Source organism: Elaeis guineensis, chromosome 3 (assembly GCF_000442705.2).
Source record: "Elaeis guineensis isolate ETL-2024a chromosome 3, EG11, whole genome shotgun sequence".
Classification (NCBI taxonomy): Eukaryota; Viridiplantae; Streptophyta; class Magnoliopsida; order Arecales; family Arecaceae; genus Elaeis; species Elaeis guineensis.
In genome coordinates, this window is record NC_025995.2 from 102200777 (window position 1) to 102228597 (window position 27821).

The window sequence follows — 27821 nt, forward strand, 5'->3', positions numbered from 1 at the left end:
CCTAATTGTGACTGTGATCCATCCGGTATTTCTTTAGAAAACCGTCTTTGCTAACCACATAGCGATAGCCATTTCCACTGCCTGCTATCTTATGTCCTAAAAGCTTTTTGAATGGCTCCCCCAACTCGGTTTGCAACATCAGGGCCGAACAATCTAGGCAAGTTTGCAGCAAGATTGATTTCAATGGTCTTGTTCTTGAACAAACCGTCTCTTCTGAGCAAACCGGCCCTTTCAGTTTCTCCCAATTGTTTAATGCTGCTTGTGCATTTATCCAACCAGATTCTGATAATTTCCTTGGCAGCACTGTCAAGATGAACTCGCGTAGTAATCTCGTCCATTGTACTCTCTCCTTCTCCACAAGTGATATGAACTGAAATAGCAGTTGGTGATAGTACACTGCGTATGTAAAGAGAAGAAGAACGATATGGTGGCACCTGAGGTACATTCTCAGGTTCTTGCCTTGGTTTATCCAAATTGGTATTCTGGTGGAATTCAGCAGGTAATCAGGGTGTAGGACAAGATCTTTGCGAGGATGCAAATCCATAAAGAGGATGAGTGTATAAACTCCATAAGAACGTGTGGTGCATCTGTCGAAGTGTTGAAGGAAGGCAAATAGAGTAGTTATGAACCTGTCTTAGCTCAATACATTCTTTAGCTTCGTATAAATTGCTCAAGGCAAGAACATTGTAAGGTTATCGAGCTAAGAAATATGTTTTACTTTTCAGTTTATTCCATATATGGTTATGTCAAGAGAATTCCAAATGAAAATAGAGTCATATTAACATCATCCTAGAAGAAACTTTAAACTCAAATTAGTGTGCGATGTTAGAATACAAAAACTTATTCTTCTCTTTTTTTGTATATGAAAATTCATTCCAAAGTATGGCATTTGAACAATTGGTACATCACAGTTTAGAAATTTCTAATAACATTTCACTTTTGTAAGAGCTAATATTCGATGGATGGGCAGATGGATCAGTAGAGTAAAATTTTAGCAAGCACTCTTGTTGTGCTGAGATAAATGCTGGTGCCTTCTTTGTTTGGTAGTGCAAAGGGGTTCAGTGAACAGGAAAGAAATACTGGTGCCTTTTTAGTCAATGTCAGGCCGACTTGCGCGGCGTGCGTTGAAGAGGGAGCAATGCTGGATGAATGATCATGATCCCGTAAATCATAATTGTATAAAATTAATACAATAAATATATTTTTTATGTTTTTATTCATCAGGGATTTAGTTTATATAATTCTATATATATATATATATATATATAGTTCCTGCTACTCTAGTGGACAAACATCTCGCATGGCTGTCCTGATTTGCATGTTGTCCAGATAAAACTATGATCCAGATAATGTGGCAAATGCTTTTGGTGCTGAAGTTAGCTACTTACTACGATAATTAACTCAATGCTATGTAGCTTAGTAGCTAGCTACTCTTTCATTATTAGCTTTGTTAATAACACTATTCACTTTACATCACACTGCTGATTTCACAATTATAAGATTAATGATGAGCTATCTAAATTAGGAATTCAAATCATTAAACATGATCTATTCTAGAAAAGATACCTATAAATCAAAATTCATACATTTTAACAGTCTCTAATCTATGCATCAAGTCGATGCAAAACTAAATGATATAAGTTGCACTTGTATGACAAAATATATAATATAACACATAAATCAAAAATCCATTTTGTAAATTACAATCTTCACATCCTAGACTTTGATAACTAAATCATTTCAACCAGACAATGTCATGATACTAAACTATTTATTTTGACGCCTATTTGATGATTAGGTTAAAGACTATCAAAATATATAAACTTTGGCATCTAGCATTTTTTTGTTATAGATCCTGTTTTACGGTTTTAATCTTAACTTTTGCCAATCTATCATGATTTTGAATTGCCGGTTCCTTTTTTGTATGGAATCATCGTAAAGCATGCAGTCCGGTTCTTCTTTTTATGAAAAAATTAAAGAGGTATGTTGTGTATAGTTTATAAATGGAGGGAAAATCCCATGCTCATGGGATCTTTTAATGGCAGCGCTAACTATTGATTACCCCTTGAGAAGTATGAAACTGCAGCTGTTGATATCCTTGTCTGGTGCATTTTGAGCGTGGGAGTTGTCAAAGAAATTTGAACTTTTAAAAATACTAACAAGGGCACCCTGCAGGAGGGTATTTTGGAACTAGAAAAGGAGATTTTGAGAATAGGAATTTTTATGTTGTATACTGCCACGCGATTTTAGGCTTAGAACTTAGTCAAGACCTTTAGATGGCTAACATCAATATTTGTATAAAATCATGTGAAAGGCGAACCTGATGTTGCCTCTTTTACATTCTGGTATTGGGGGCAAATCGTTGAGGCACCAACAAACATATACATCTCATGCTTATATTTTGCAAGCTAATCCACCACCCTATTAAGATCCCGTTGGTGTGTGCGCCTTGATTTCCTTTCCCGCTTGATAATATTACTAGGATTTAGACAATGAAACGAAATCTCCATGACATACTCAACTACTTCAGGAAAACCCATTGAACTTCCATATGAGCGTAGATCTTTCACCATGGAATAATAAGACTTTACCACCTCAACAAGCTGGCTCCTTGATCTTCTAGCATAACCTTTTAGAAACAATACAAGAACTTTAAATTACATCAAGAACTGATTAGAAATAACAAATAGTAACAATACTACATGATTTTGACATTTTCCTCTAAATACTCGAAGCAAACCAGAGGGCAAAACAGAACCACAGTCAATAACAATTGAGATCTAGATGCCCTCCCCACTCACTGATCTGCAGGAGGATCTGCTGCTGCTGATATTTGACAGTAGACCGCATAGAAAGTGAAACTGAGTAGGTTGCACCGCATTTGGCATAAAATGAATTAATGATTTTAAGACCCTCTTTTCCTTTGCCTCCATATTAGCAAATATGAAAATGTTAAAAAAGAGAAGAGATACTTCAATGATTTTTCCCACATCAAATTTGAAAAAATTCAACCTCTTTTCCTAATTTTTTCTTTTACACATCACACACCCCCTAAGAGTCATATTTCTGAGTAAATACAAGCTACAAAGCTGAAGCAATGGTACAAGACCAGCCCATTGAACTTGGATGAACATACAGTGGTTATTTCCAAATGAGTAACAACTAGGCATGTGGTTACACAAAAATGACTTCAAATTTAGCACAGGGATTGCTCTCAATGTGTTTCCTCAGATCAGCATCACTGTCAAAATTAAATCTGTATAATGCGTGTCTTTGTGTAAGGCCAACTGGGTATATCTTATATATTTTAAGGTTATCATCTCCTCTAATGCTTTTTGGTCTTTCATTCTTCCAAATAGGCATATGGTTTAGTGATTTGAACTTGGTGAGGACTGCTGATTCCAATGCTTTTAAGGTCAAACCTCCGGACCTACAATAATCATCAAATGAAGACACACAGTAATTGAAGAAATTGTTACAAGGTTGCAGTAAATGACATCAGACTGACAGTAGTAAACACTGTAGGCATGATTCTCTTAGTAAAGCCGGTGAAGCTAATAAAGATAGAAACTATGATTAATAAATTTAAGAAACTATGAGTTCAAGAAAGATAAATGTACCTGAGGTAAAGTGATTGCATCTCGAATCGTCCTCTCTCTCTCACATACACATGGTACACAGTTCCTTTACTGCTGATGCATTTACAAGGGCGTTTTTGAAACTCGGTGGTCATTTCTTCTTTTTCTTGGATCTTTGTTGCAAGATGAATGCAAAGACGGCAAGATGAATGAACTGCTGCCATATCCATGAGTGCCTTGAAAGAATCAGATGGACCATCATACTTCCAACTGAAGAACAAGTAAAAATCCACTTAGGTACTTATATTAAGTTACAAGAGAAAATACAAGAGACCTCAAAATCTATTCTAAATCTTAAAATATTTCCAAGTGTACATGTTATTCTTGTATAGTCCACATATTCACGCTGGTAAAAATAACTTGCAAGTAGAGCAAAGACATGAAAGAAAGGAAGAAGATATAGATCATGCCTATTCCCCTGCAAGTGCAACACCCACTTGCTAGACAGTCAAGTAAAGATCATGCTTCAAGTTTGGAATCCTAATAACAATAAAGATGACAATGATTTATGAATGGCACCTCACTCGGTCGAGTGGATTTCAAAATACCAGGAAGTTGTATGAACAACCTGAAGTGAACGTCTGCAATAGGAAATGCAAAAAAAATCAAAATTCTAACAGCATACAAAGTGGTCGCCTGATAGTTTGGTTTAACAAGCAACAATATTAGAGAAAAGTTGGATTTGGCAATGTACTCCAAAATGACAAAAGAATAAACATTATGAGTTGAGATAAACACAGCACAGGCATGTTATCAAGGATTGAAATGACAATTTTCTTAAAAAAAAAAAATTGCGCTAAAGATTTTGAAGATCATTTTTGATATCCCTCAAAGGCGCATAAGTAAACCAACTCAACATATATCATTGTCCTTTTTTACATATTTCAGATGAATTACTCTAATACTCCAATGTACATATTCAAAGAAAAAAAAAATCAAATACTATGACATTTTACTCAAGGTATTTCACATGTTGCATTACCGATCTTTCTAATACTTTCACCAAAATTTCCATCTCTTTCCTATTTCTCTTAATTTTACCTCAGCATTATTTTAATACTAGAAGAAATATATACGGGAACGTTTCAACTAGAGCCAAAAATTATGAACACTGAGATACTAGATCTTGCAAATAATTACTTGAGCACTCTAGTTTCAATTCTAAATAATAAAACCACTAATTGATTAGAAGACAAGAGAAGACAAAGGAAAATGTAAAATTACTTTACTATGGGTAACTTTATCCATGCGACAAGATATCCAGTAATATGTCAAAAATTTGATAGTAGACTAAAATGTTGTAGCAACAATTTGCAAGCTATAAGATATATTACCTTACTGACTTATTGTAAGCATCAGGGTTTGATGCAAGGTATTTCATGGTCTTAGCAACTGAGGCAACATCAGCAAGCTCTTTGATATGCAAAACTGAACCAGAACAAGGTGCAAAATCTTGGATATTAGGAGCACCAACTACAACAGGGACAGCTCCTGCAAAAAATATTAATATTGGGAAAAAAACTAAGTAAAAGCCGCATTTGATTTACAAAAAGAAGCCATGCTAATGTTTTAAGTTTGAACTAAAAGAAAATAAAATTTGTATATCAAAAGAATAAGGCATACAATAAAAAGGATTTGTATATCAGAAGAATAAGGTATACACTGAAAAGACATACATTGTTTTCCTAATACTAGTACCAAGCAACTGAAATTTTTAAAACTCGAGAGTGTTTCTTTTACAAATGACTGCAGGTGGTGAAGATAAAACTTGCTGGGTAGTAGAAAATTGCCTTGGGTTATCAGGGCCCAATCCATATCACTTGAGTTTAGGCTTATGAAGTTATGATTATATCTACAGTTGGTGTCTTTCATTAAGGAATTATAGCAGGATCAGAATATAAGTTTAAACATACATGTTTATTTTTCGATCAAACTATAGGCTAACCTTCAGAGAGCTGTAAGTCAAGAGATTGTTTTCATCTTCCTAAACATGTTTCTATGATGGGCCAGGAAATGATCAACTTACCAGAAATGTTTAGGTTTACAAAGTACTCTTACACAGGATCTCGATGCATGCTAACTTTTCCTATTTGTTCTGTTTAACTGTTTTTGATGGCCGTATTTGGTTAAAATCCTGCAAAAGCAAAGTCTATGCATATAATTGAAGGAATTATTTTTTTCCACGAGTTTCTGACATATTAACTGTGCAACTCTTCGCAACATCCCAGTCATATTGGTAGAGTGGCACAAGTCTTTGCTCAAAAACCAATTGAATGCTTCATTTGTGTTTGAGAATATAGGTGCTATGCCTCTACTTATTCCTTTTCCACAGTCATCTTTTATCCAAAGAGAAGAAATTTGCACTTGTTCTTTCTCTTGTTTACCATGCAGTAGGAATTGGACTTCTTTTTTAGCTATTAAGGATCCAAGTAAGTCCAACATAAATTGTCCAAAGTCAATCTCTCTTTTCCTAGAAGCTATATCTTTTAACAAGAGGTTAATAAAATATAAGAAAATGAAACAAAAGAAAAATAAATAAAGGAAATAGGAAAACACGAAAAAACATATTAATGATATATAATAAACTTGAACAGGGAAGGGGCAAAGAGGGAAATAGCATTCAGCTAACATGGTTCACAGCACACTGAAGAAAAAATGAAGTGCTTTTCAAAACGTCAAGGATGACAGCTTGACCAAATGGAAAGGAAAAAAAACTAATGCTTGTTAAGAAGGAGCTGTAATAGTTCAAAACTCAGAAGTGTAAATTTCCAGAAGTCAGTAAGATATATACATTGGTAATGCAAGGTAAGAGCATACCTGCAACAAGGGATTGAAAGAATTTTTCTGTAACATAATCCTCTTCATTTGAATTCTCAAAAGCCAGGCTGAACTTGTAGTGCTTCAAAGTTTCTACCTTATCCACTATTGCACACACCCCAAATAAAAGTCCTTGTCAGAAAGAGTTTTAACTGTTTAGATAATATAAAAATATCAGTTAAAAAAATATGCACTGCTTGCAAATGGATGCTTCTTGTACACTATATAAATGTATGCATGCTTGAGTTTCATGATAATTAACCATCCAAAGATTTAAATTTCATCCCTCCATCTCAATTTCTTTTCTGTTTGATGGGTGAAATGAACATTGGTTAGCTTAAAAAATATTTTAAAAAAAAAAAAAAAAGATCATGACAGAGCATTTATCTACTTAAGAGAGGGTAAAAATGGTCCAGATACCAGTTACTGATATTCCTAAAAGGATTCCACTGTTTCAAGCCCCTCTTTTGATAGAGAATATGGCGTTTCATTAGCACTACACAGCATCGCTTGATGTTTTAATTTATTTCCAGAAAGGCATGTCCCTATCTCATGAAGATCTGAGAGGCTACCAACAGTGCATTCCAACCCAGTGATGATCATTTTTTGTCAATTCACTTACTGCCTCAACAAATTATTTTCCATTAAAAAGACCTCTGACTCATTTGAGGTAGAGTTACAATATAACCATAAAATATAAAATCACTAGATTTGGCATCTTTGGCTATTAGCATCACCTAAAGCTTTTTATGAAGATATTCATCACCCAAAAAGAAATCTTGTGTTTGACAACGTTTGGCCATAAGTCCATGACAAACCTATAAGTGATGTTTTTTCCAATAATTCCTTTCATTCCAAATATGGAATGGAATGGCATGACCCATAAACCAATGCTAAGATTTCTAGAAGACATACAGAAAACACAAGCAAGAGAAGAACAAATGAAAATATTAAAATTGCCAGCTGTAATGACCCACTGAATTGGCAAAGCCCTATAAGCCCCAATGGCAAGTGAGATAAATTTGAACAATGAATTTGTTACAGACCAGAAAATCCCTTACTGGAGCTAATCACTTCCAGATCTACAAGTCTCTTAAAAAATATGTTCCAGGAGGGTAGTAGAACATCTGAGAACCCTCAGCTTCCTGTTGAATGCTGATCAAAAACTACATCATAGACTCATAGTAATTAATTATTGTTTTCACCATTTCAGAGACTTCAGTTCGATAAAGCCAGGATTCTGTAACTGCAAGCAAACCCCCCACCACCCAACAAAAAGGAGGAGGAGGGTTTGGGGGTTTTAGGGAGGGGGGTGTTTGGAGCAGCGGTGGGAAGGAAAAGAATACATGCCAAAAACTTGCATATAATGTCTCTTAGTTTTAATTTTTGACACACATATGCAAGAAGCACTGCAAGAATAAAAAGGAATACTGCACACACCTTCTCCCTTCCGATTTTGATGACAACTACCATAAGAATCTATCTTGATATCCAGTTTTTCAAGCCTTTCAAGAGCCTGTAGACGGAAATTTCTTGCCCCACAATTTGAAATGAAGGCAGCTGCAAGAGCATCTTCAGTCTTCGGGTGCATGGGTGCCATGATGTCATATTCCGTCCACGAGAAATAGCCAACAGGTACATCTGATGAAAGACTAGTAGTCATTACAATGTTGTACCCTCTCCTATAAAACAAGATAGAAAAATCAGTTTCCAGTTGAACATTCGAAATCTAAAAGCAATTCAAAGATTACTACAGACCCACTTTCAATCATCTCTGAAAACAAACATGATGCGTATTTCCAAAAGAGACAGAAGCGCATATGCAACTGCAAATATTTAAACTAAAAAAATAAAAAAAAAATCTACAGTCTCTAGCAAATCAAGTGCATCTAAATATATTTCTATAGGACCTCAGTGTTGGTTAAAAAAAATTGAGAAACTATCATGATAGCAGAATGTAGTGGTGATCAAGAAGATGGCTTGAATTAGGGACGGATGTATTCATTATGTGCCCCCCCCCAACAAGACTTTTGAAAAAAATATATATATTCTTTTTTATGAAACAATATATAATATTTTTTTGTAAGTGAACTAAAACTCAAAGACAATTAATAATTATAATAAATATAAAATTTATTAAACGGTCCACATCTACAAGGAGTCTTTTTCTCTTCCTCTCTCTCTTTCTTTCCTATTCTCTCTCTCCATGTTTCTATGCTTCTATCCTTTCTTTACTCTTTTGTCTTTTTGTCTTCCACTACAAATTTACAACTACCTAACACATCTCTTTCTTTCTCTTTCATTCTCTCCCTCTCCAAGTCTCTTTCACTTTCTTTTGTCTTTTCATCTGATCATCTCCTTCACAAAGCACTCTACGAGAACACAGTAGCAGAATAAAACAGAGATTCTTTTACAGAGATTTTAGAGTTATATAGAGATTCTTCGAGGTTAGTTTTCTTCTCTTTTTTTTTTTTTTGTTTCTTTCATACTTTTAATATTTCATTGCTCTAAATTCTATGTTCTTTTGTTTACCATTTATTATATGCTTGATAAATTGAATATTTATCTAAATTTGAATGTTTATCTATTTAATCTGTTGTTATTTGTTAGTGCTATGGATTAACTTTTGTCTTTGAGATTTGTTGTATATATATATGTATGTATGTATGTATAGAAAATAAAATTCAACAAATGAGAAAAGAAATTTGTATGGTACAGAGTTTTTTTTTTTGTATAAATTGCGATTTGGTGGTTTGGTATATAAATATAAGACTTTTCATATATTTTTATCATTAAAATGTGCATTACATTTATTTATTCCCACTATTCTTTATATATAAGCACTATATAAATTTTTAGAATAATTATGATTACCTACTTCGGCCCCACCCCCCACCCCCACCTCTAAGTTCTAATCCTGGATCCATCCCTGGTTTGAACAATCTCCTGACTAAAAGATCAGGTCTAGGAGACAACCCTCATTATTCATGTTCTTTATTAGGAAAACTAAGACTAGGACGTGACAATTTGAACAGCGAGTAACACCGACATAATATGGTGTAGGGATAAAGATGAAAGTTCTCTGTACCATGAAAATCAGCAAATTACCACCCACCAAAATGAGATGCTTGACATTTTATTCTGATCAATACTTCATCTCTCTCTCTCTCTCTCTCTCTCTCACACATACACACAACAATTTGCATGCCATGATGTTACGTATACATACTTTAAGGATGAAAGATGAAGGTTTTACACCAGACCGATGTTTGGAATAGTGGAAAGCATAAATCTGTTGGGCTTCTTGCTCTGATGGCTCTGACCCTAGATATTATACAAATTAAATGATGATAGTTTCCCAAATAAATAAAACCTCAAACTTTGATGATTGATCAGATGTTAGAAATGATCAAAATGAGCAGGTAGGCACCCATTGAGTTGAAACTTTCTCAACCTTCTATATAGTTATCCCAAGCTCCCAACCATCAGAAGTAATAAATAAAAAAATGAAAATCGATAACAGAAGAACTGAAGAAAATTGTAGTTGCTGTAGTAAAACCTCGTGCCTCTTATCCAAAAGGCAATAAATATTTCGATTTTCCTCCAGCAATTGCAGTAAGACTCATAAAAAAAAAGGCCAGCAACACAAGCAAGTTGAGATGGCAAGAACCAAGTTTATGAGGTTCAGATAAATGAACACAAACTTTATACAGCTGAATTTAAACTTCATCTGACTTTATTGCAAAGAATGGTGAATAAATGAGTTTATCTAAAATATTTTCACCTAAAGCACAAAAGGATATTTGACTTCGATAAGTGCTTACCCACCGTCTTGCCACATGGATATTGTTTTGTGCATAGTAATGTGATGATTCCATTGAGCGGAGGACACTAGCTATTGCTGGATTTTGAGGATGTGCAAATGTAGCATCAGGCTCCTTGTTTGCTCCAGATCCAAATTTACAGCCAACAGAGCATGAAGCCCAATCCTGAAAACAAAATAAAATAAAATACAATAAAATAAATAAGGAATTTTATGACAAAAAAAAAAAGTGAATGCAGATGTGCAGCAAGTAATTTAGGAGTTTGATTTTTTTTTCTTTTCTTTTCTGGTGAACTTGGACATTATGGCTAAGAATGCCAAGGCTTTCATAAAAGCACAAAATGATCAAAGAGTCATGGATGAGTTTTTATTACCAATTTACTGCTTACTATAAAAGATTCATATGTTTACAAAGTGGAAATGGAGTGTCAAAGCACAGATTTCTATGTACTGCTCTCTTACTGTGAAGGAAAATTAGATCATCATGAGTCAGCAATTAACATACACAACAAATGAAAGAAGTCCATATTTGTGTTCAGTGGCTCTGGTGAAAGAAGGTTAAAAGAAAGGCCAGATGACTCACTATGGGCATATTTAATCTTGGTGTAATCTTAATTGCAAAATGTAGTTAGGAGTCACGAAAGGTTGTAAATAGCTAAAGGATTCATCTAGCTCTGCTCTCAAGTGCATGGTTGAATTCAAGGATTCAATGGCACTTCCCTTGCAAACTCCTAGAGCTTACATTGGCAGATTATGAAGTATGGAACTTCAAGGGAAAACTGGCTAGGCACTCCGACATTAGCAGAATAGAAATTCAAGTAAACCAAAAAACATTTTTGATATTTTTTGGGTTCAAGACCCCGGATCATTCACCAAAGCCACCAAATGGAAAAAAGGAAACATCAATTTTCATCTCCAGTTATGGCCATCAATGCTCTCCCCGCTAGCTGGAGTTCTAGTTGCAAGTGTTCTATTATTTCTAAGGAGAGTCATCCTTTGTTGGTATTGCACAAAAAAAACTGGTACACTCATTTCATTTCCTTGATACTAAGGTAGCTCAAATGAAAATGAATAGCAACATATATGTTCATAATTCACTGAGAATAACAAAATTCTAAATATTTGATCCCTTATGCAAAGCATACAGACCTTTTTCTAGTTTGTCAGTCCTATTACATGAAGATAATGGTAATATTAGGGAAGGATGTCATTTATAAGATATTACATCCTGCTTGAAAGAGATTTACTTGTTGAATTGCTAGCTTGCACTTAAATAAGCATTTGCTTTCTTAAAATCCCTTAATGGATAAGTTCTTGAATTGAAGATGCGTGCATGGTCTCTGATGTTGGTAAGGAGGTTGGTGGAAAGATGCCAAATAAAGTATCCAACTATTAAAGAGAGACTTACACATATGCTAAATTCAATTTGAAGTGACTACTGAAGTTACCTTCTAAACAAAAAAAGGTTCGTTGACATCAAAGACAGGAAAAAATTCAGACAAAGCATATAGAACTGGTTCCAGAAATTCCCTTAGTCTCCACATGTTTGTCCTTTGGTCACCCAAAAAAAAAAAAAAGGCCCTTCTATGACTAAGTCTATGTTATCTCAACACCTAAAGATTCTCTAATGCCTAATATACCCAGGATACAGGGAATTAAGTAGAGGATCCTAGTATTACTTATGTCATTTCCCATACCCATACTCATTTCATGTCAAAAGCAGGCATTATGGGTACAATTGATGGGTCCATGTAACACAGCCTAGTTATGCTTGAGTATCAAATGCATCCTGTGCCATTTAAGTGAAAAGTTCACAACATTGATCATGATTTGCATATTATACAAAATATCGACTAGCTTAGTAATTTCCAATCCATGAATCATATCAGATTATCATCACCATATTGATTGCAAATAACATCTCATATAATAAGTATTATTCACAAAGGAACCAGCATGACGCATCAGCATGTAGCATTTAATGCCTATATAAGTGGGCAGCAATTATTGTTGGCCAATACCACAACAGCACATATAAGACTTCGCAAATCAGTACCCTTGCAAATAAAACTATCTATATGGAAAATAATAAGCATCATGCTCTTAGAAACAAGAGAAAGAACGAGAAATCGCTTTTGTTCACAAGATCACTTGCAGATTTGTAGAGCTAAAAATATAGAATTATTAGTTATTATTAAATGAAAAATCGACATATACGAGTAACATGTTAGTAAGCCAAGGGAAAAAAAAAAAAAGAGACATTCTCTGTAATCGCAAACTCGCATACACCCATAACCACTTTATGCTGATCCTAAACAAAGCCTCATCCCCAAAAGTCCAATCGTCATATTTTCTGATCACAACACCATACAAAGTCTTGATTGAAAACGCTTCTAAAAGCATATTAGTATGGTACTCCAAACGGAGCTATAATCATCAATAACTACGAGATTCTCAAAAATCTATACTATGAGAAACACTCGTAATTCATAGAAGCTCAGAACACAGACACAACCTAACCGCATATTTCGAATCAAACATAAAGGAGATGGATTTGAAGGAAAAGGAGCGACCTGTTGCTCGGCGCCGGCGACCACGATGGGGTCGATCCGGAAATCCCGAGAATAAGCGACGGCGTCCTCCCGCTCCAGCCAATCCTCGCATCGACGGTCGTCATCATCCCCACCGTCGTCGAGGGGTGCGGAGTCGGAGGGAAAGTGGAAGGAAGAGGTCCAGCGGCGGACCATGGCGGCGTTCTTGCCCATGTCGAGGCGGCTGAGGAAGGTGAGCTCGGCGACCACGACGAGGCCCACGAAGAGCGGGAGGAGGCCCGTCCATCTCCTCCGCTGCCGCTGGGCCCAAGATAGATCTCGCATTGAGGATCTCGCTTTCTCGTCCGTTTCGTCACGGAGAGAGAGACCGGAAGAACAGCCCTCTAACCGTCACCACCACTCACCTCCCACATTCCGGAAGGTTTCGTAGGGTTTGATAGCTTGCGGGTTCGGTAAGGGGTGACGTAATTTTCAAGGCTGTTCTTTTGAGAATAAGAAATTTATCCAAAAATATATATATATTAAATAATATTTTTTAAATAATATTTAAATAAAAAATAATTTATTTATATGTTTATGTATTAAAAAATAATTTAAAAATTTATTGCATATATTTTTTTGCATTACTAATTTTTTGAAAAAATTATTATAATATATCGATATTTCTTATAACTAGTTTTAAACCCACGCATTGCACATGAGTTCTAAAACTAATTTTTTTATAAAAAAAATATTTATTATTTATAAATCAAAAAATATCATCCATTCAAAATGTTAGTGTTGATTAATATTCTCAACTATATATATGAATAGATTTCATACTTTAATAATATAATATTAATATTTAATATTTTTTATTGAGTATTAATAATTGTTTGAAAGAAAAGCTTGAAAATGTAGAATGTTAATATTGATTGATATTCTCAACTGTATATATGAATAGATTTCATGCTTTAATAACCTAATATTGGTATTTAATATTTTTTATTAAGTATTAAGAATTGTTTGGAAGAAAAGCTTAAAAACGTGGCCTATGGAATATTAATTTGTCTCTAGATAGCATTTATAGATAAGAAATGGTTGCTTATGTGGATAGTCCCAATGGTTCATAAATTTTTTCTCACTTTCTGTTTATATATATATATAAAAGATACTTTTTATTATATAAATATTATTATATATAATAATATAGTATAATATATAGAGAACTAGATATAAATCTCCAGCTCTATTTTCAACTTAAAAGCAGCTCTCCAAATAAATTTTATGTAAAAATACCTACCCATTCCAAATATAAACCAAAAGCAACTATTCTCTTTCGACTGAAATTATCTTTATGTCATTATACCCTTTAAAATACTACAATATTACATTATTATAGTACGGTATTTCTTTATAATAAGATAGTATTATATTATACTAATGTAGTATTCTTTTATAATAATGCAGTACTACTTTATTGTAATATATTAGTATAATATTTTTTTACAATAAAATAGTATTATATTATATTAGTGTAGTATTCTTTTATAATAATACAATGTTGCTTTATTGTATTATATTAGAGTAGCATTCCTTTACAATAAGATTGTATTACATTATCATAATATAATATTCTTTTATTATAGTATTACTTTACAACAATGCAGTATTACTTTATAATAGTGTAGTATAATTTTATAATAGTATAGTATTACTTTATAATAATATAGTATTACTTTTATTATAGTGCAGTATTATTTTATAATAGTATAGTATTACTTTATAATAATGTAGTATTGATTTATAGCTGCAAGGGCAATTAGATTATTTCATCCTATTTAGATAGTTATTTTTAAGTTATATTTTAAATGAAAAAAATTTTTACTTGAAACTTAAGTGGGTAGTTATTTTTAAGTTTAAACTCAATTAGGTATTTTTCATTAATTTTTTTATAATATATTATATTTTATATATTATAATATATAATATTATATAATATATATTCATAAATATAGATTATATACGTTATATAATTATAATATAATAAATTATATTATATATAATAAAATAAAAAATATTATAATAAGGTATATACTATTAACATATATTAAATAATATATTATTACATTATAATAATATATGATATTAATAATATACTATAATAATAAAATACTATAACATTCTATTATAATAATATATTATGTTAAAATGATAAAATATTGTTATACAATAATAATAAATTACATTATATCACATATAAGATAGTATTATATTATTATATTATTATTATAGGGTTAGAGGTATATTAAGAATGAAATAAAAATTTTATTTTTCAAGTTGATAAAAAAATATCCTACCCATCTCCTAAGTGGATAAATAATTTTTTCCTAGTTTATTGGTAAATACTATCCATAGGAGAATAATTTACCCACCCAAAAAAATTTAAGAACATTGATAAGTTGATCAATGGAAAAGTTTATCAATTTTTTTAAAATATTTATCTACTAAAAAAATAAGCCCCAAAGTAGAGTTTGGTTTGCAACCGAAATCGGAATTAGAATAGGAACATATTCTCTAGTACATTTGGTTGGTGATCAAAATTAGGAGAATATGAATTAGATTTGAGAGACTAAAACATTCTCATTTTTCTTAAAATTGAAATAAGAATAAAATTTCTCCGACCAAATAGTTGGAATGAAAATAGTTAGGATGAGAATTATTCATTTTTATTCCCGTTCCAAAATCTAACTCCCTCTAAAATCACAATTTTTTTGTATAGAAGGGAGAGCTAAACTGAACTAAAACTTGTTATAAGTTACACCACAATGATCAACCATTAAAACATTATCAAACTACTACAGTATTAAACAATTTGCACTCTTACCCAGAAAGAAAAAAAAAAAAAAAATTGCACGAGGAAGATATGATTATACGCTAGGTGTAACAATGGAAATTTTGGATGTTAGCATCTGTATTTTGTATTTTATATTTTGCAAACAAGACCAAAAATTCATGCAGAATGTCGTTATTATTGGTTCTTGGTTGTCAGGTGAAACTACTCGGAATAAAGAAACAAAGTTCATTATCACAAAATCTTGGTTCAGAGAATACAACGAGATTCGATTAAACAGGGCGTTGGCCCTTAGCTTAACCCCGTTATATCTTTTATGGATGCTGTCATGTCATTGTCTTTTTGGAGTTATTTGGTTGCAAGCAGCCAGTAATCTTCGCTACCTAAATCTCAAAGATGAAAAAATTTTCAGAACAGCGACCTCCAAAATCACCAACTTTCTGCTCTTCCTTGCGTCCAAGATTCGAACTGGTCTAACTAATTTTAATTGCATTCAAGCTTAATAATTTAACAGGGCATGTAATCCGGAACTTGTCTCTAAATTTCTTTTTATTCCTTGACCTGTTGTCATTGGCTGCCTCTGAAATCTAGTTGAAATTGAATGCAAGCATCCAGTTAATCCGAACTCAATTGTAACCATAAAATTCTCAACATAAAGCCAGACAGTCCAGCATTTCCTTCCAAAAGATACCCCAAGCCATAAAGTTAACATGCCAGAAGAAGAACAAGTCCGGTACATGAGATTGTTCATGGACCAAGAACAAGATTTTGTCGCACCCAGAAGTTCTGCTGTCCCATCAAAACTGAATTCCTGGAACATCTCATGAAAAAGCAGTACGCTCTTAGCATGCATTTGGCTTCTCTTAGTCATTATATCACAGATACCATGATAAAGCATATAATCTTCCTTCAGGACAGAGATGTTACAGTAAAGAGACTGAAACAGAATGCACCATGATTCTAAATTCAGCACAAATAAATGTAAGAAGCATCGACATCCAAGAATCAAATCATTTGAATGGTCTTAACTAACTTTTCATTTCAATTATAAAAGAACATCTAATCATCTACATATTTTGCAAATAACAATTCATGACAGGTGTCAGCCGCAGGCTGTAATATAATACTGAGGAATATTTCATCCACTAGACCAGCAAACAACATACAATAAAGCTACAAAAAGCATCATGATTTCAATACTCAAGATCTCCAATCTTATACACATATCCACACATCCTATGGACATCTGACAAGAAACAGAAAGGGATAGGCGTACCACCAGCATCAGCTACCATTCCTTAACAAATTACATATATATTATTTGAATCACAGCAACAACATTTTTTTTTTTTGAGAACTTGGAACGGTTAGATAACAGCAACCTAAAATCTACAATTATAATTTCTGGAGAACTCATAACTATTCTTCACGTCTTCGTCTCCTGAAAGAGACTATCTTTAAATTTCGATGCAGTGCTTAACCTGTTCAATTATCTGCACTGCTCCTGTATGATGGCTTCTGCCTCACATTAGCTGACATTTCATTTCCTGGTGTTTAAATGATGGAGGCACAGGTTCCACAGGTAGAAAACTGCTTGTCATTTCTGATGTTTTACTGCTACATGCTGCATTTCCTTCATTTGGACAAACACGAATCTCACCAGAACTTGGTGTTGCATATGATTTCCCAGATGGAACGACCTGAAAAGGATCCAAGGAGCAGATAAATGTGAGAAACTTCCACTAAGAAAAAAATCATTGTGCATATACTTTCAAGGTCCATGGCAAGAAACAAAACCAAAAAAGTTGACCAATTACTTGATCATTAACCAGCTGATCCGAAGCCGCTGTCCTTGGCCTTTTTTTCCTGCATGTTGTACTTGATTGCTCCCTTTGTTCCAACTCATCATCAACAAAGTTCTGATCTGATACCTCTGTAGAAATTCTCATATTTTAACCTTTCTGAAAATGTGTCAAGTAAAATAAAAATGAATTGGAGAAACTACATGCATCTTTAGCTCACCCTTTTTTCTTTTGCATGGTAAGTAGATATTGCATTATCTAAGTTGGAAGCAGCACATGTGTAGCAGATCATCTGGTTTAATTCAATAAATTATTGGAAGTATTTATATTTGAGCGGTATGATGATGCAGAAAATAGACTGGAGGAGGAGCCAGATCTAGAGTCAATACAGTTGTTTAGAGCATCATCTAGACATTTCAAACATCAAGGTAATAAGGCTATGGATATAGGGGTTAGATCTATTGGGATGGGTTGAGATTTACGGGATGAATTTCTTTTTTGAGTAAAATTTTGTTGTCCTTGTCTTTATACATATCACTACAATAAAGTGTGTAAGACTAATCCTCCATGCAGATCCATCGCGACCAGAAACCCAATAGTCTCGCTGATATTTTTTTAAAAGTTCCCATATTTACTCTGGCAGCTGATTTTGAGGTGGAACTCTCATAGATCTTCTGAGACTGAGTAATGATCTTGGCAGATGATCAAACATGAGTTTAGAACTGTGTTAGGAAACATAGGTGCAAGAACAGGAGATTCAATTTCTCTTGCTTTAAAAAAAAAAAAAGGAAGAAGAAAAGAAGAGTCCAAGCAGAAGCAAGAGGAGGAAGAAGAAAAGGAGGGGGAGGATTAAAATGAATACATAAAAAGTAACCCGTCTAAAAGGATTATTTGAGATGAAACTAGCGGGTGCTTGGTTCGAGACCAAAATCGAAATTGGAATAGATTGGAATAAGAATCGGAATATGACCAAATCCACCGAAATGTTTGGTTCATGACCGGAATCAGAATCAGAATGAAAATTTGAATCCATAAGGGAGAGTAGGGATTGAGTTTTATGTAGATTAGGTCATTCCCATTCCACCCCGAAATCGAAATCGGAATGGAACTCCCTCTAACCAAGCAACTGGAATGAAAGTCACCCATTCCGATTCCCATTCTAGACCTCAATTCCCCCCAACCAAGCACCCCCTAAAGTAAACACTGCCTAGAGGCTTATGTTGTCTTATGCATCATAGCAAGGCTCACATGGTTCGCCTTGAGGCTCACCAGTGAGACCATTTAAGAAGGCATATGGATCATGTGAAAAAACCCAAGTAAAATGCACACATTGGTCTTATTTTATGATCTAAGGAGAGGCACACAAATCAAACTATAACCATCTCCAAAACAATCACAAGGAAATAATTTCTTATATTTATTTTTCACGATTTTGTATCTGAGCATACTTGTAGTCAAAACTTGATTATTACAGCACTTCCAATATCAGTTTTCTTAGATTTCTATGTAATTCTGTCAGAGAACTGAATTTCTTCGAGGCTTATACCTTAACCCTGGCCACAATATGTCACCTTTTCTTTTCAAAGGAGGATATATGTAGAATGAGGTTTTATTAGAACTAACGACCAAAGGATATTCACTAAGTATTCAACTTGTTATCTTGAATCTTTTAGTAGAAAATGGATAAATATGGTAGAATGTCTCATATGATTCCACAAGGTAGATGAAGACTCTGACAACATCAAGCTTCTCTGTTCTACCACAGATATATGCAACTGACTCATGGAATAACAAACAAGACAACATTATGGTCGACAAATTATGCATAATTATAGAACTTAGGATAATTTAGAATGAGTATTTAAAGATGAAAATACTAAGGTACACATGTGATAAAACAAGTTGGATAACTTGTAATATGTTAGAAGAAGCTTAAGCATCGCAGCAGTTGAGGACAAGTGATTGAGAACTGATAAGAATGTTGGTACCATTGCCAATAATAGAAAAAGGGAGGAGGTCCAGATGAAGAGACAAGCTTGGAATTCAGCCATATGGGATGAAGAGATGGGAAAAATGACCAAAAGATTCATCACTGAGCAAAAAAAAAAAAAAGCAGATTAAGAAGATCAAAAGGCAAATCCAAGTTTTGCCTAAAGAAGCATAAGCAACTTGGGCAATAGCCCAAGTCTGAAAGGTGTTTCCTAGGAGTTTGACCTGGGGAATTATTCCACCTTTTCTTTGAAATCAATGGTGGTCCCACTGCCATTCTCAGATAAAGGTAAGGAAAACAATAGTAAAAAATACGAAATTTCATAAATCTCCAAACCTAATAATTTCTGCCACAAGAAACTCATTCCGTGCTTCTTATACACAAATCGTGAAAGGAACAAGATGATTGTTTTCTTGAAAGAAAATTTACAAAAAAATATGACCCAAAATCTATCCACTGGGCTCTTTAAACTAATTGATAGCCTTTATGCTGCATCACACAAGATTCCATGTAAACCTAAATGCAATTTCTCAGCGGTTGGTGTAATTAAAATCCATACATTCGTAAAAATGAATATCAATGACTGTTGCACAAGGAGGCTTGGATTTTGTGCTAATGCAATATCAATTTCTTCTGTCTACGTAATGTCATTTTTCCTCATTTTGCATGCCCAACTTGTTGCTCTTGCACTTGAGCTACTATTCATGGATATTCATTATTATTTGTCATGAGCAGGACAACTGCCCTGTCAAAATCATTGCTTGCTTTAGACATCATCACCTGAGCCTTTTCTCGTCAAATATGTCATTGGATAAAAACCATGAATCAACTTAAAGGATGCTAAATAAATAAAAAATTTTAAAACCAGTTGACCTGAAATCAACACTTCAAAAATTGGTACCAAATTCGCAGCTAAAGCAAATCTAAGCATGAGAGGAGCTTGCATGAAACTTGTACCGCAAGATGCCAGGTCTGAAGGTCTACTTTATAGGTTACAGCATAAGAACGCAACAAAGGAGCAACCTGCCAAATTCACCTAGACTGGAAAAAGTACAGAAGAAGGGGAACAGAAGATGATAATTTTTGATGTAGGAAACTTATATTCATCTCAAGGGCACAAATAAGCCAAAGAACCATATGAAAGGCACCACAAGAATCGACATAGATCCACTGAAAAGTAAGAACCATTGGTGCTGATTTGATGGCAATCAAAATGTAACAATAAAAGTTGCAACATCACATTAAATATCAATTTAAACCATAATCATATTGTAATGCTGATTCACCAATCATATCAACACCACCAAAGCACAATCCTCTCCCTCCTCAACATTTCTTGACATTTCACATATTAAGTAAGAAAATTCATGGCCGAAGCACAATTCTCTCCCTCATCGATATGGACAACCCCACCAAAGTTCAATAGAAAAGAACGTTAATGTCTAAATATAATAGTTGAAGATAGCTAATTATTTCTTACCAACTGTTTTAGCTTGATTACTATAATAGTATCAAATATCCAGATTCTATGTATATACTTCCTTCTGCCGTTAAAGGTTATTCTCTGCTGAGAACAGCAATAGTGGTAGTCTGGTAGAGTCAAATAAATAAAACAGCTAACATCCTGTTTTAGAGCACCTTTCATGACTCTTTTAACACTCATCCAGAAGTATTGGTTATTTCTTGCTTCCTCACGTTGTGTATCTTACTTCTCTTGGAATTAGTACCATGCAGTTTTCAGCACCACAATCAAACAAATAAACTTGCTATGAAAATAATACATATAAATTATAATAAACAAGGAAGGAGATAAATTATTGCACAAATTTTGATAAGAAATCAGTTTCTTTGACATGTTATACATATGTATATGTGTGCATCCACACACATACCTGTGCGACTGTAAAAGCTCTAAACTAGGCTCTTGATGCAGGTATCTTATAAAGAAGATCATCCCATACAATAAAATCAATCAACAAAAATACAATTATAACAAAAATTATCCCTGATCAACCTTCAAGACAGACCGCCAGAAATGGCTGGCCAGGTGAGGTTTGTTCTGATACAACTACAGATTGCATCTGATTTTGAAAATGTAGTTCTTATGGATTTAATGTTCAAATTTAATCGCATGTTCTCATAGACACAGCCATAGTCTTCCTCTTTGCTACTCTTCATAGCAATAACTAACAAAACTTTCAGTATGAGTAACGCAAAACATTTGTTTGTATGAATAAGGTGATACTAAAGATTAGGAATCCTTTAAACTTTAAACAAAAAGTCAGCTTAAATAGAGTCACTAGGAATTTAATTTATTAGATCATGTAAGAAAACCTGCAGTAAGTATCGTAGAACCTCCGACGGTTTTGCAGTATCATTTTTATTATGGTGGATTCTATCTCCTTTTTTCTTATTTAAAAAAAACAATCATGTTTTCCTTCATTTTCTGTTTATCTTCCTAACAAGATAATCGTGCTTCTCACAATACTAATGGTATCAAACACTAAGAATTCCAAGTTGAGAGGTCTCTTTTAGGACTGCAAGGCTCAAGGTTATACTGGCTGATCTCAGATAAAAGATAATAGCTTTATCTCAATTTTTTCTTCTTAATGAATATTATTAGGAGTCACATTTTGAGTTGAATCCACCATATATTCTCATCTGAATCAGGCAACTTCATCTTAATTTTCATCCTTCTAAGTGGCAAGACATTGCTGAATCTTATTATGATTTAACTATAGACAGATCCTCAAAACCTTAGGCAAAATAGAATCAGTACCTTTTATAAAGTTGAAGAAGTAATAGAGAGCCCTAGAACTACAATGCAGGATGAGAAGGTCAAGCCAGATAAACCCATATCAGCAAATACAAATTTCTGGCAACAAACCACATGGTCTGGATATTCTTTAGACAAATATCAACTACTCTGTTGAAAGTACAAGATTCAGCCATAACTTTTCAAGAAAGTTTGAAGCCGGGGACCATTTGGCCTCCTCAGATGGGTAGTAATAAAGTGATGCAGTTGGACATCACCATCTCACCAACTCTAAAACTGAAGTAGCAAAACACATTTGTGGAGGTAAGGAACAGCCAGTCACTGACCAATTAAGAACTTATGTATCGTTGGTCTATTATAGGAGATGTTTCTTTTATGGAACGCCACCATAACATTGTTTCTGATCTCTGTTCCCCATCATCTTAAATCTAAACATGTTAAGTTTTCTGATTCATCACCATTATAGGGAAATATAGCTCCCGGATTTTTACATACTCAGAAGTCAGAACAATAGGACTTTCCCGTGTACTATAGCCATATAAACAACAACAAACAAGTAGTGCACAACAAAGTTTACTTCCTCCATCTCTATGGCAACAAAGTATGAAGCTACAAATAATGAAAGGCCTCATTAATATTCCTCCCTCACAGATAGACAACTCCAACAATTCCTTGAGCATTGGTCGGGCATGCTGAAGTCATAAATCTCTTGTCCACTCTCCTATTACTTGACTCAAAAAGGATACAGGTTGCCAGCCAGCATGCCTCCAGCACATGATGCTTCTTTTTTGATGAGACCAGCATATAGTACTCCAATTCTCATTAACACACCCATCAAAATAAACTTATATTGTATCTTCCCCTTCTCTTACATGGCCTACCTACTCTCTTATAACAAAGGTTTGAACTATACCTAGATGAACTTGAAGAACCACTGCATGCTATTACTCATTCATCTAACCGCAATGTTCTCCTACACCCCTCATCCTCGTTTCTCATCCAAAGAAATCCAAATCCTCAGCCTCAATCCTTTAATTGCCACAATCAACTCCTATTCATTAGCTGATCCTATAATTGCTTTAATCCACATCCAGAATTTTCTTCCATTAAATCAAAACATACACTTGAACAGACTATCTATATGCATACTTACTACACCAACCACTCATACCAAGACTGAAGAAATATCTGGTTGAACAGCGGCCCAGAATTGGCTGCCATATCATTGGTAGGCCCAAAACTTATACCAAGACTAAGGAAATATCGAAGAACCTCCTATCTTCAAAGAATCATATCCACAACATCAAAAGCGGAAGAGGTGGGCAAAGTTAAGCATAGAGGTAAACGGGCAAACAAAAGGAGAACCCATTATAAAGGGAAGTAAGAGGGCGGAAGGAGACAAAGTCTTACCTCAATTATGGTTGCTACCACCACCATCCTTACACTAGAATGCTCTCCACTACTAGGAAACAAACTCTGGTAGACTTTGAATCTACCCTGCCCTCTGAGAACTAGTATGCATCCCTATATGGAGACCTGCAAATGTACCCGGCAAGGAAAATACCTGCCCTCTCCATGAGAAATGTTATCATCCTAGAAGAAGGAATAGTATAGTGCATAGATATAAGGGACCAGCACGCTTTCATGACATCTATTTATAGAGAAGAAAAGTAGACAGAAATGGCAGGTAAGTACTTTCTCATGCTTGAACTCATCAGAGACGAAGCTTTGATGGGATATATGGCTAGGAAGAGTAGAAAATACTTACAGCAGGAATTAGATTTGCTACCGCCGGTTATTAATGGTTATACTGGTAAGGAAAATTTACAAGAGACTAAAGGACAAATAACATTATTTGGAAATATAATTCCTCTTGATTATGATACTTTAATCTTTAAGAAAACAAACAACCTTATGATTATATGAAATTTCTCTTCTTTTATAATCAAATGCACTTTTTGAGAATGCAATAGTTATTATCCTATCAGTGTCATTAAATTTTGGTACATTCAGTAGTATTTGGTATTGCACAACAAATACACTAAAAGATATTACAAAATAACAAAGATTAAAAAAGAACTGTCCAGAAAAATACGAGAAAAATTTGAAGAAATTAAGGATAAAATTGAACATCAAAGCTATTTGTGTCTGACTGCAGAAGGAAGAAGGACAGCCACAGAAAAAAGTTAAAAGGGGCACCTGTAGTGCTGCCCACAGAATCTTGAAGACATATGTGAGGGCAAGATAAAAGCTGCTTTCTGTTTATCGCTTCTCTTCCATGCCTCTGAGTTGCTACTTCAATTGATTGTGTGGCTAAGACCCTATCATCCACCTGGTCTGATGTAAGATGTGTCTCTTTGCCAATGGAAGGTGATCTGAAATGCTGGATCCATGGATTTGAAGACAAAGAGCAAGATTCATTCTCAATGTCTTTGCATCTTTTAGCCCTCCCAAATTTTAGGCTCTCCCAACAGCCTCTCTGCAGGACCTTAAACTGCAAATTTATATGTTTAAATCAAGGAAAAGAATTAAAGGTTTTAGGAATTGCTAACAGATTATAGAAACAGGAGGAAAAAGTACTTGTCAATACCTGACCAGATGTCAAGCTATTGGCATTTGACACACATGGATTTCTGTGTTTTTGTGTTCTTGACAACAATCCAAGCAAAACCTTTGAATTGTACTTTCTTCTGTATAACTGATTAACAAATGATGCTTCTATAGAACTAAGATAAAGATTGTGCTTCTCATCTGTCCAACCAGTTGACCGAGAATCTACCACCTGAAACCCCTAACAAAAGAGAGCTTGTGAAGTACATTACTAAAACCTATTGCAATGAAGGTAGCTACTCTAAATAAAACTTATTTTGAATATTCTTAGAAATGCTAGTAAAATATATGTAACATTGTCAAATAAAATCAAGAAAAAAATAAATTCTTCCTCACTGTATGTGGTGATGATGACACATACGATCTAAGGTAAATAGAAAAGGAAAACAAGCTTAGAAATTCATAAAGTCTTTATAATCTTCACTTTATAGCACAGTATGTTACTTAAAAAAGTTGCTCTGCAAAAAAAACAAAGTTTCTCGGGAGTAACAAAAAGTCTAGTGGAGCAAAATGAGTACGATGGTTTCAAAAGATGAGTGAATACAAAGAAGCAAATGAACACTCAATAATTCTGAACTCTATGACAAACGGTAGACTTAGGCATCAAACTATCAAAGCTTATTCATCTCCATTTAAAGCATATTCTCTAAATTATTCTTCCAACCAAGCAAGTTTTTTTCTTATTTATGTTACAGTGTGTGAAGAAAGAAGTGCTCATGAAAGAGATATTACAGAATTTCATGATATCAGAAGATAAAATATATAGAAAAGTAAATATTTAATGGACAAAAGCTAACACTAGTTTCGAAACCTAAAAAAAAAGGAATAAAGAAAAAAAAAGAGAAGTACAAAAAGTTCTATATGATAAATGGAAAATAAAAGCTTCCGCAAAAAATATAAGCCAATCTTACAGAGTGATTTCTCTCCATGGAAAGCACATTATCTGCAAATGGAAAAACTAATACAGAACTTCAGTGACATAAAGGGGTGTCATCTACCAAAATAATGCACTTCACTGAAGAGTTTCTCTAATCAACAAGGGCAAAGAGTAATTCCAGACAATAATGAAAACAATAGGAAGAAAGAGTCATAAGTTCACGATGATAGGTGGAATAAAATATGCTTGCAGAAAGAAATTGATCCCTTCCTCCCTTTTCACAGCAGATAAAGGATGAGGAAGACTACTGACCTCTAGTTTTGTTATAGAAGATGAGAAGTACGACAGAGCCCGATGCCCAAGAGAAAGACACTACAAGCAAAATATCTAACTCAACGTACAAAATACTTAGTCCTAGAGAATGAGGGGGAAGGTGGTGTGCTGGTATATGTAATTGTTCGGCCCCATATGTGGACTAGTTTAAGTAGCTGAATCCTTAATATTCTTACTTTTAACTCTTGTCCAGCTGATTTTGAGAATCTTTTTTTATAATACTTATTAAAAGAAAGCTCCAAGAAACTTCAATCCCATGTAGAATCTACTTAAGGATTGTTTTATCATCTAAACAAGAATTAATATCCTTGTATTTTTCAACCTATTATATCGGATACAGCCTCTTCAATTTTCTTCTTCTTGCTACACTTTGTCCCGATCATGCCTTGAGGAATGGCAAAAGAATTGTCCCTACAGATTGCAGACTTGTTCTCACCCAACTTCCTGCAGATTTTCAAAGTTATCTCACCCAAATTTCGGATATGAGGAAAAAAAGGTCAGGTTTCAAAGTGAATATAACATGGTTGTGAGATTTACCTACATCATGAGATCCAATTAGGATCCTAAATATCCAATCTGAGAGGAAAATATTCTCAAACAGCCTTAACAAGTTTCTTAGGGTCATGGAAGGATACCAGTTAAAGTTGACAGCGGTTGTTTTACAAGGCTTAACATGATGAAACCAACAGCAAGCACCAATCTTCTTACTCCTACTGATGAATTAAGCTCATTTTTATTCTAAAAATACTTCAATCGACAGCAAGACCCTGAAACCAAACCCCCGCCGCTCACTGCGGCGCCGCCTTTCGAATAATCCATCAATTAATACGACAGCAACAGATCCACATATACAAGAAGAATAAATCTTTCCCACAATGAAGAAACCCATTACAAAACAACAAAACAACCACTATCTTTTTATTTTTATGATGCGAAATGGAGGAATGGAGACACTTCCCACATGATTTATTAAAAGATAAAGAGGTTAATTACATAGTAAGTTGCAAAAGAAACCACTATCAACCAAATTTTCCTCTTCAAAATCCTCAGAACAAAAGCAAATCTAAATCAAAACAAATATCTAAAACAAGTACACATTCTCACGAGACCCAAAAAGGAGAGGAAGGAAGACTGCATCAATTACCTTGCTCCGGCTCTCGATCCCGGAAACCTCGGCCTTAATCGGCCGATTCGACGAGTTATCATCCATTTCTCCTCTCAACCTACCAATCTACGTCTCAACCTTGGAAAAAACCAGAAGACCAAGCGAAAGAAACGAAACCAAAACCTCTTGATTTTTAGTGCTCCGAATCGCCTCCGATCAAGAACGGAGATTGAGGGGTATTGGGGCCGAGACATTTATCCGGCGTGGCACCGCTTTTACACGTGGCGGCGAACATAATATCTTGGCTAGATATTTTTGAGGTGCCAAAAGATCTAAGGTACTGTAATGATGACGTGGCAGTTGTCCAGCCCCGCGTACGTCCGGTTCCTGGATTTTTTCCAATTTTCCGTCTTAGCTGTTATCCAACCCGTCACAATTTTGATTTACGACAGTAATTTACCATGCCTTGAGCGTTATGTTTCAACACACAGTTAATGCAGCCAAAATATAAAAAGAAAAAAGAAAATGTGATTTTTAGAGATGTTGCGTGTGGAACTTGCTATATGATTCTTTTGACTAGAGCGAAGGTGACCTCAAGCCACTACGATGACAGATATTTAAATTCAGGATTTCGTCTAGGAATGGATTTAATCCGTCCAATCCAC

The 27821-nt window shown here is 34.3% G+C and overlaps 3 protein-coding genes across 7 annotated transcripts; all 3 read right to left on the bottom strand.

Moving 5' to 3' along the window:
- Window positions 1-89: 89 nt before the first annotated feature.
- LOC105041580 (red chlorophyll catabolite reductase 1, chloroplastic) lies at window positions 90-2573 on the bottom strand. Its single transcript, XM_029263762.1, is given in 5 exon segments — window positions 90-496; window positions 499-558; window positions 561-597; window positions 599-629; window positions 2518-2573. Coding segments are annotated over 5 exon segments (591 nt in total).
- Window positions 2342-13278, bottom strand: LOC105041363 (glycoprotein 3-alpha-L-fucosyltransferase A). 3 transcript variants are annotated; one of them, XM_029263479.2, is made up of 7 exons: window positions 12852-13277; window positions 10284-10444; window positions 7896-8137; window positions 6456-6560; window positions 4973-5129; window positions 3621-3848; window positions 2342-2629 (listed from the first exon to the last, which is right to left on the bottom strand). In XM_029263479.2, exons 1-7 carry the CDS (start codon window positions 13152-13154, stop codon window positions 2620-2622), a joined length of 1206 nt encoding a protein of 401 aa, XP_029119312.1. In that variant the 5' UTR covers window positions 13155-13277; the 3' UTR covers window positions 2342-2619. The 3 variants fall into 3 exon arrangements, with proteins under 3 accessions (XP_029119312.1, XP_010916610.1, XP_073110269.1); XM_010918308.4 differs by lacking the exon at window positions 2342-2629 and adding an exon at window positions 2970-3430; XM_073254168.1 differs by lacking the exon at window positions 2342-2629 and adding an exon at window positions 4158-4219 and having other exon boundaries at window positions 3680-3848; window positions 12852-13278.
- A 3553-nt stretch (window positions 13279-16831) lies between these two features.
- On the bottom strand, window positions 16832-27405 carry LOC105041362 (cold-regulated protein 27). 3 transcript variants are annotated; one of them, XM_073254170.1, is made up of 6 exons: window positions 27196-27342; window positions 25753-25784; window positions 24822-25013; window positions 24431-24725; window positions 17481-17596; window positions 16832-17363 (listed from the first exon to the last, which is right to left on the bottom strand). In XM_073254170.1, the coding sequence occupies exons 2-6, from the start codon at window positions 25768-25770 to the stop codon at window positions 17187-17189; spliced, it is 798 nt and encodes a 265-aa protein (XP_073110271.1). In that variant the 5' UTR covers window positions 25771-25784; window positions 27196-27342; the 3' UTR covers window positions 16832-17186. The 3 variants fall into 3 exon arrangements, with proteins under 3 accessions (XP_073110271.1, XP_010916608.1, XP_010916609.1); XM_010918306.4 differs by lacking the exon at window positions 25753-25784 and having other exon boundaries at window positions 24822-25022; window positions 27196-27405; XM_010918307.3 differs by lacking the exon at window positions 25753-25784 and having other exon boundaries at window positions 27196-27402.
- Window positions 27406-27821: the final 416 nt, after the last annotated feature.

What these genes read in the sequence shown, in the direction of transcription:
- LOC105041363 (XM_010918308.4), bottom strand. Translation starts at nt 13,154, where the DNA reads ATGCGAGATCTATCTTGGGCCCAGCGGCAGCGGAGGAGATGGACGGGC. An exon ending in AATATCCATGTGGCAAGACG is followed by an intron (nt 8,138 to 10,283) that starts GTGGGTAAGCAC and finishes CTTGTTTTATAG; the next exon opens with GAGAGGGTACAACATTGTAA. An exon ending in GCTTACAATAAGTCAGTAAG is followed by an intron (nt 3,849 to 4,972) that starts GTAATATATCTT and finishes CTTGTTCTTCAG; the next exon opens with TTGGAAGTATGATGGTCCAT.
- LOC105041362 (XM_010918306.4), bottom strand. Translation starts at nt 27,261, where the DNA reads ATGGATGATAACTCGTCGAATCGGCCGATTAAGGCCGAGGTTTCCGGG. An exon ending in ATAGCTTGACATCTGGTCAG is followed by an intron (nt 24,726 to 24,821) that starts GTATTGACAAGT and finishes ATAAATTTGCAG; the next exon opens with TTTAAGGTCCTGCAGAGAGG. An exon ending in TTCTGTGGGCAGCACTACAG is followed by an intron (nt 17,597 to 24,430) that starts GTGCCCCTTTTA and finishes GAATTTCTACAG; the next exon opens with AGGTATCAGATCAGAACTTT.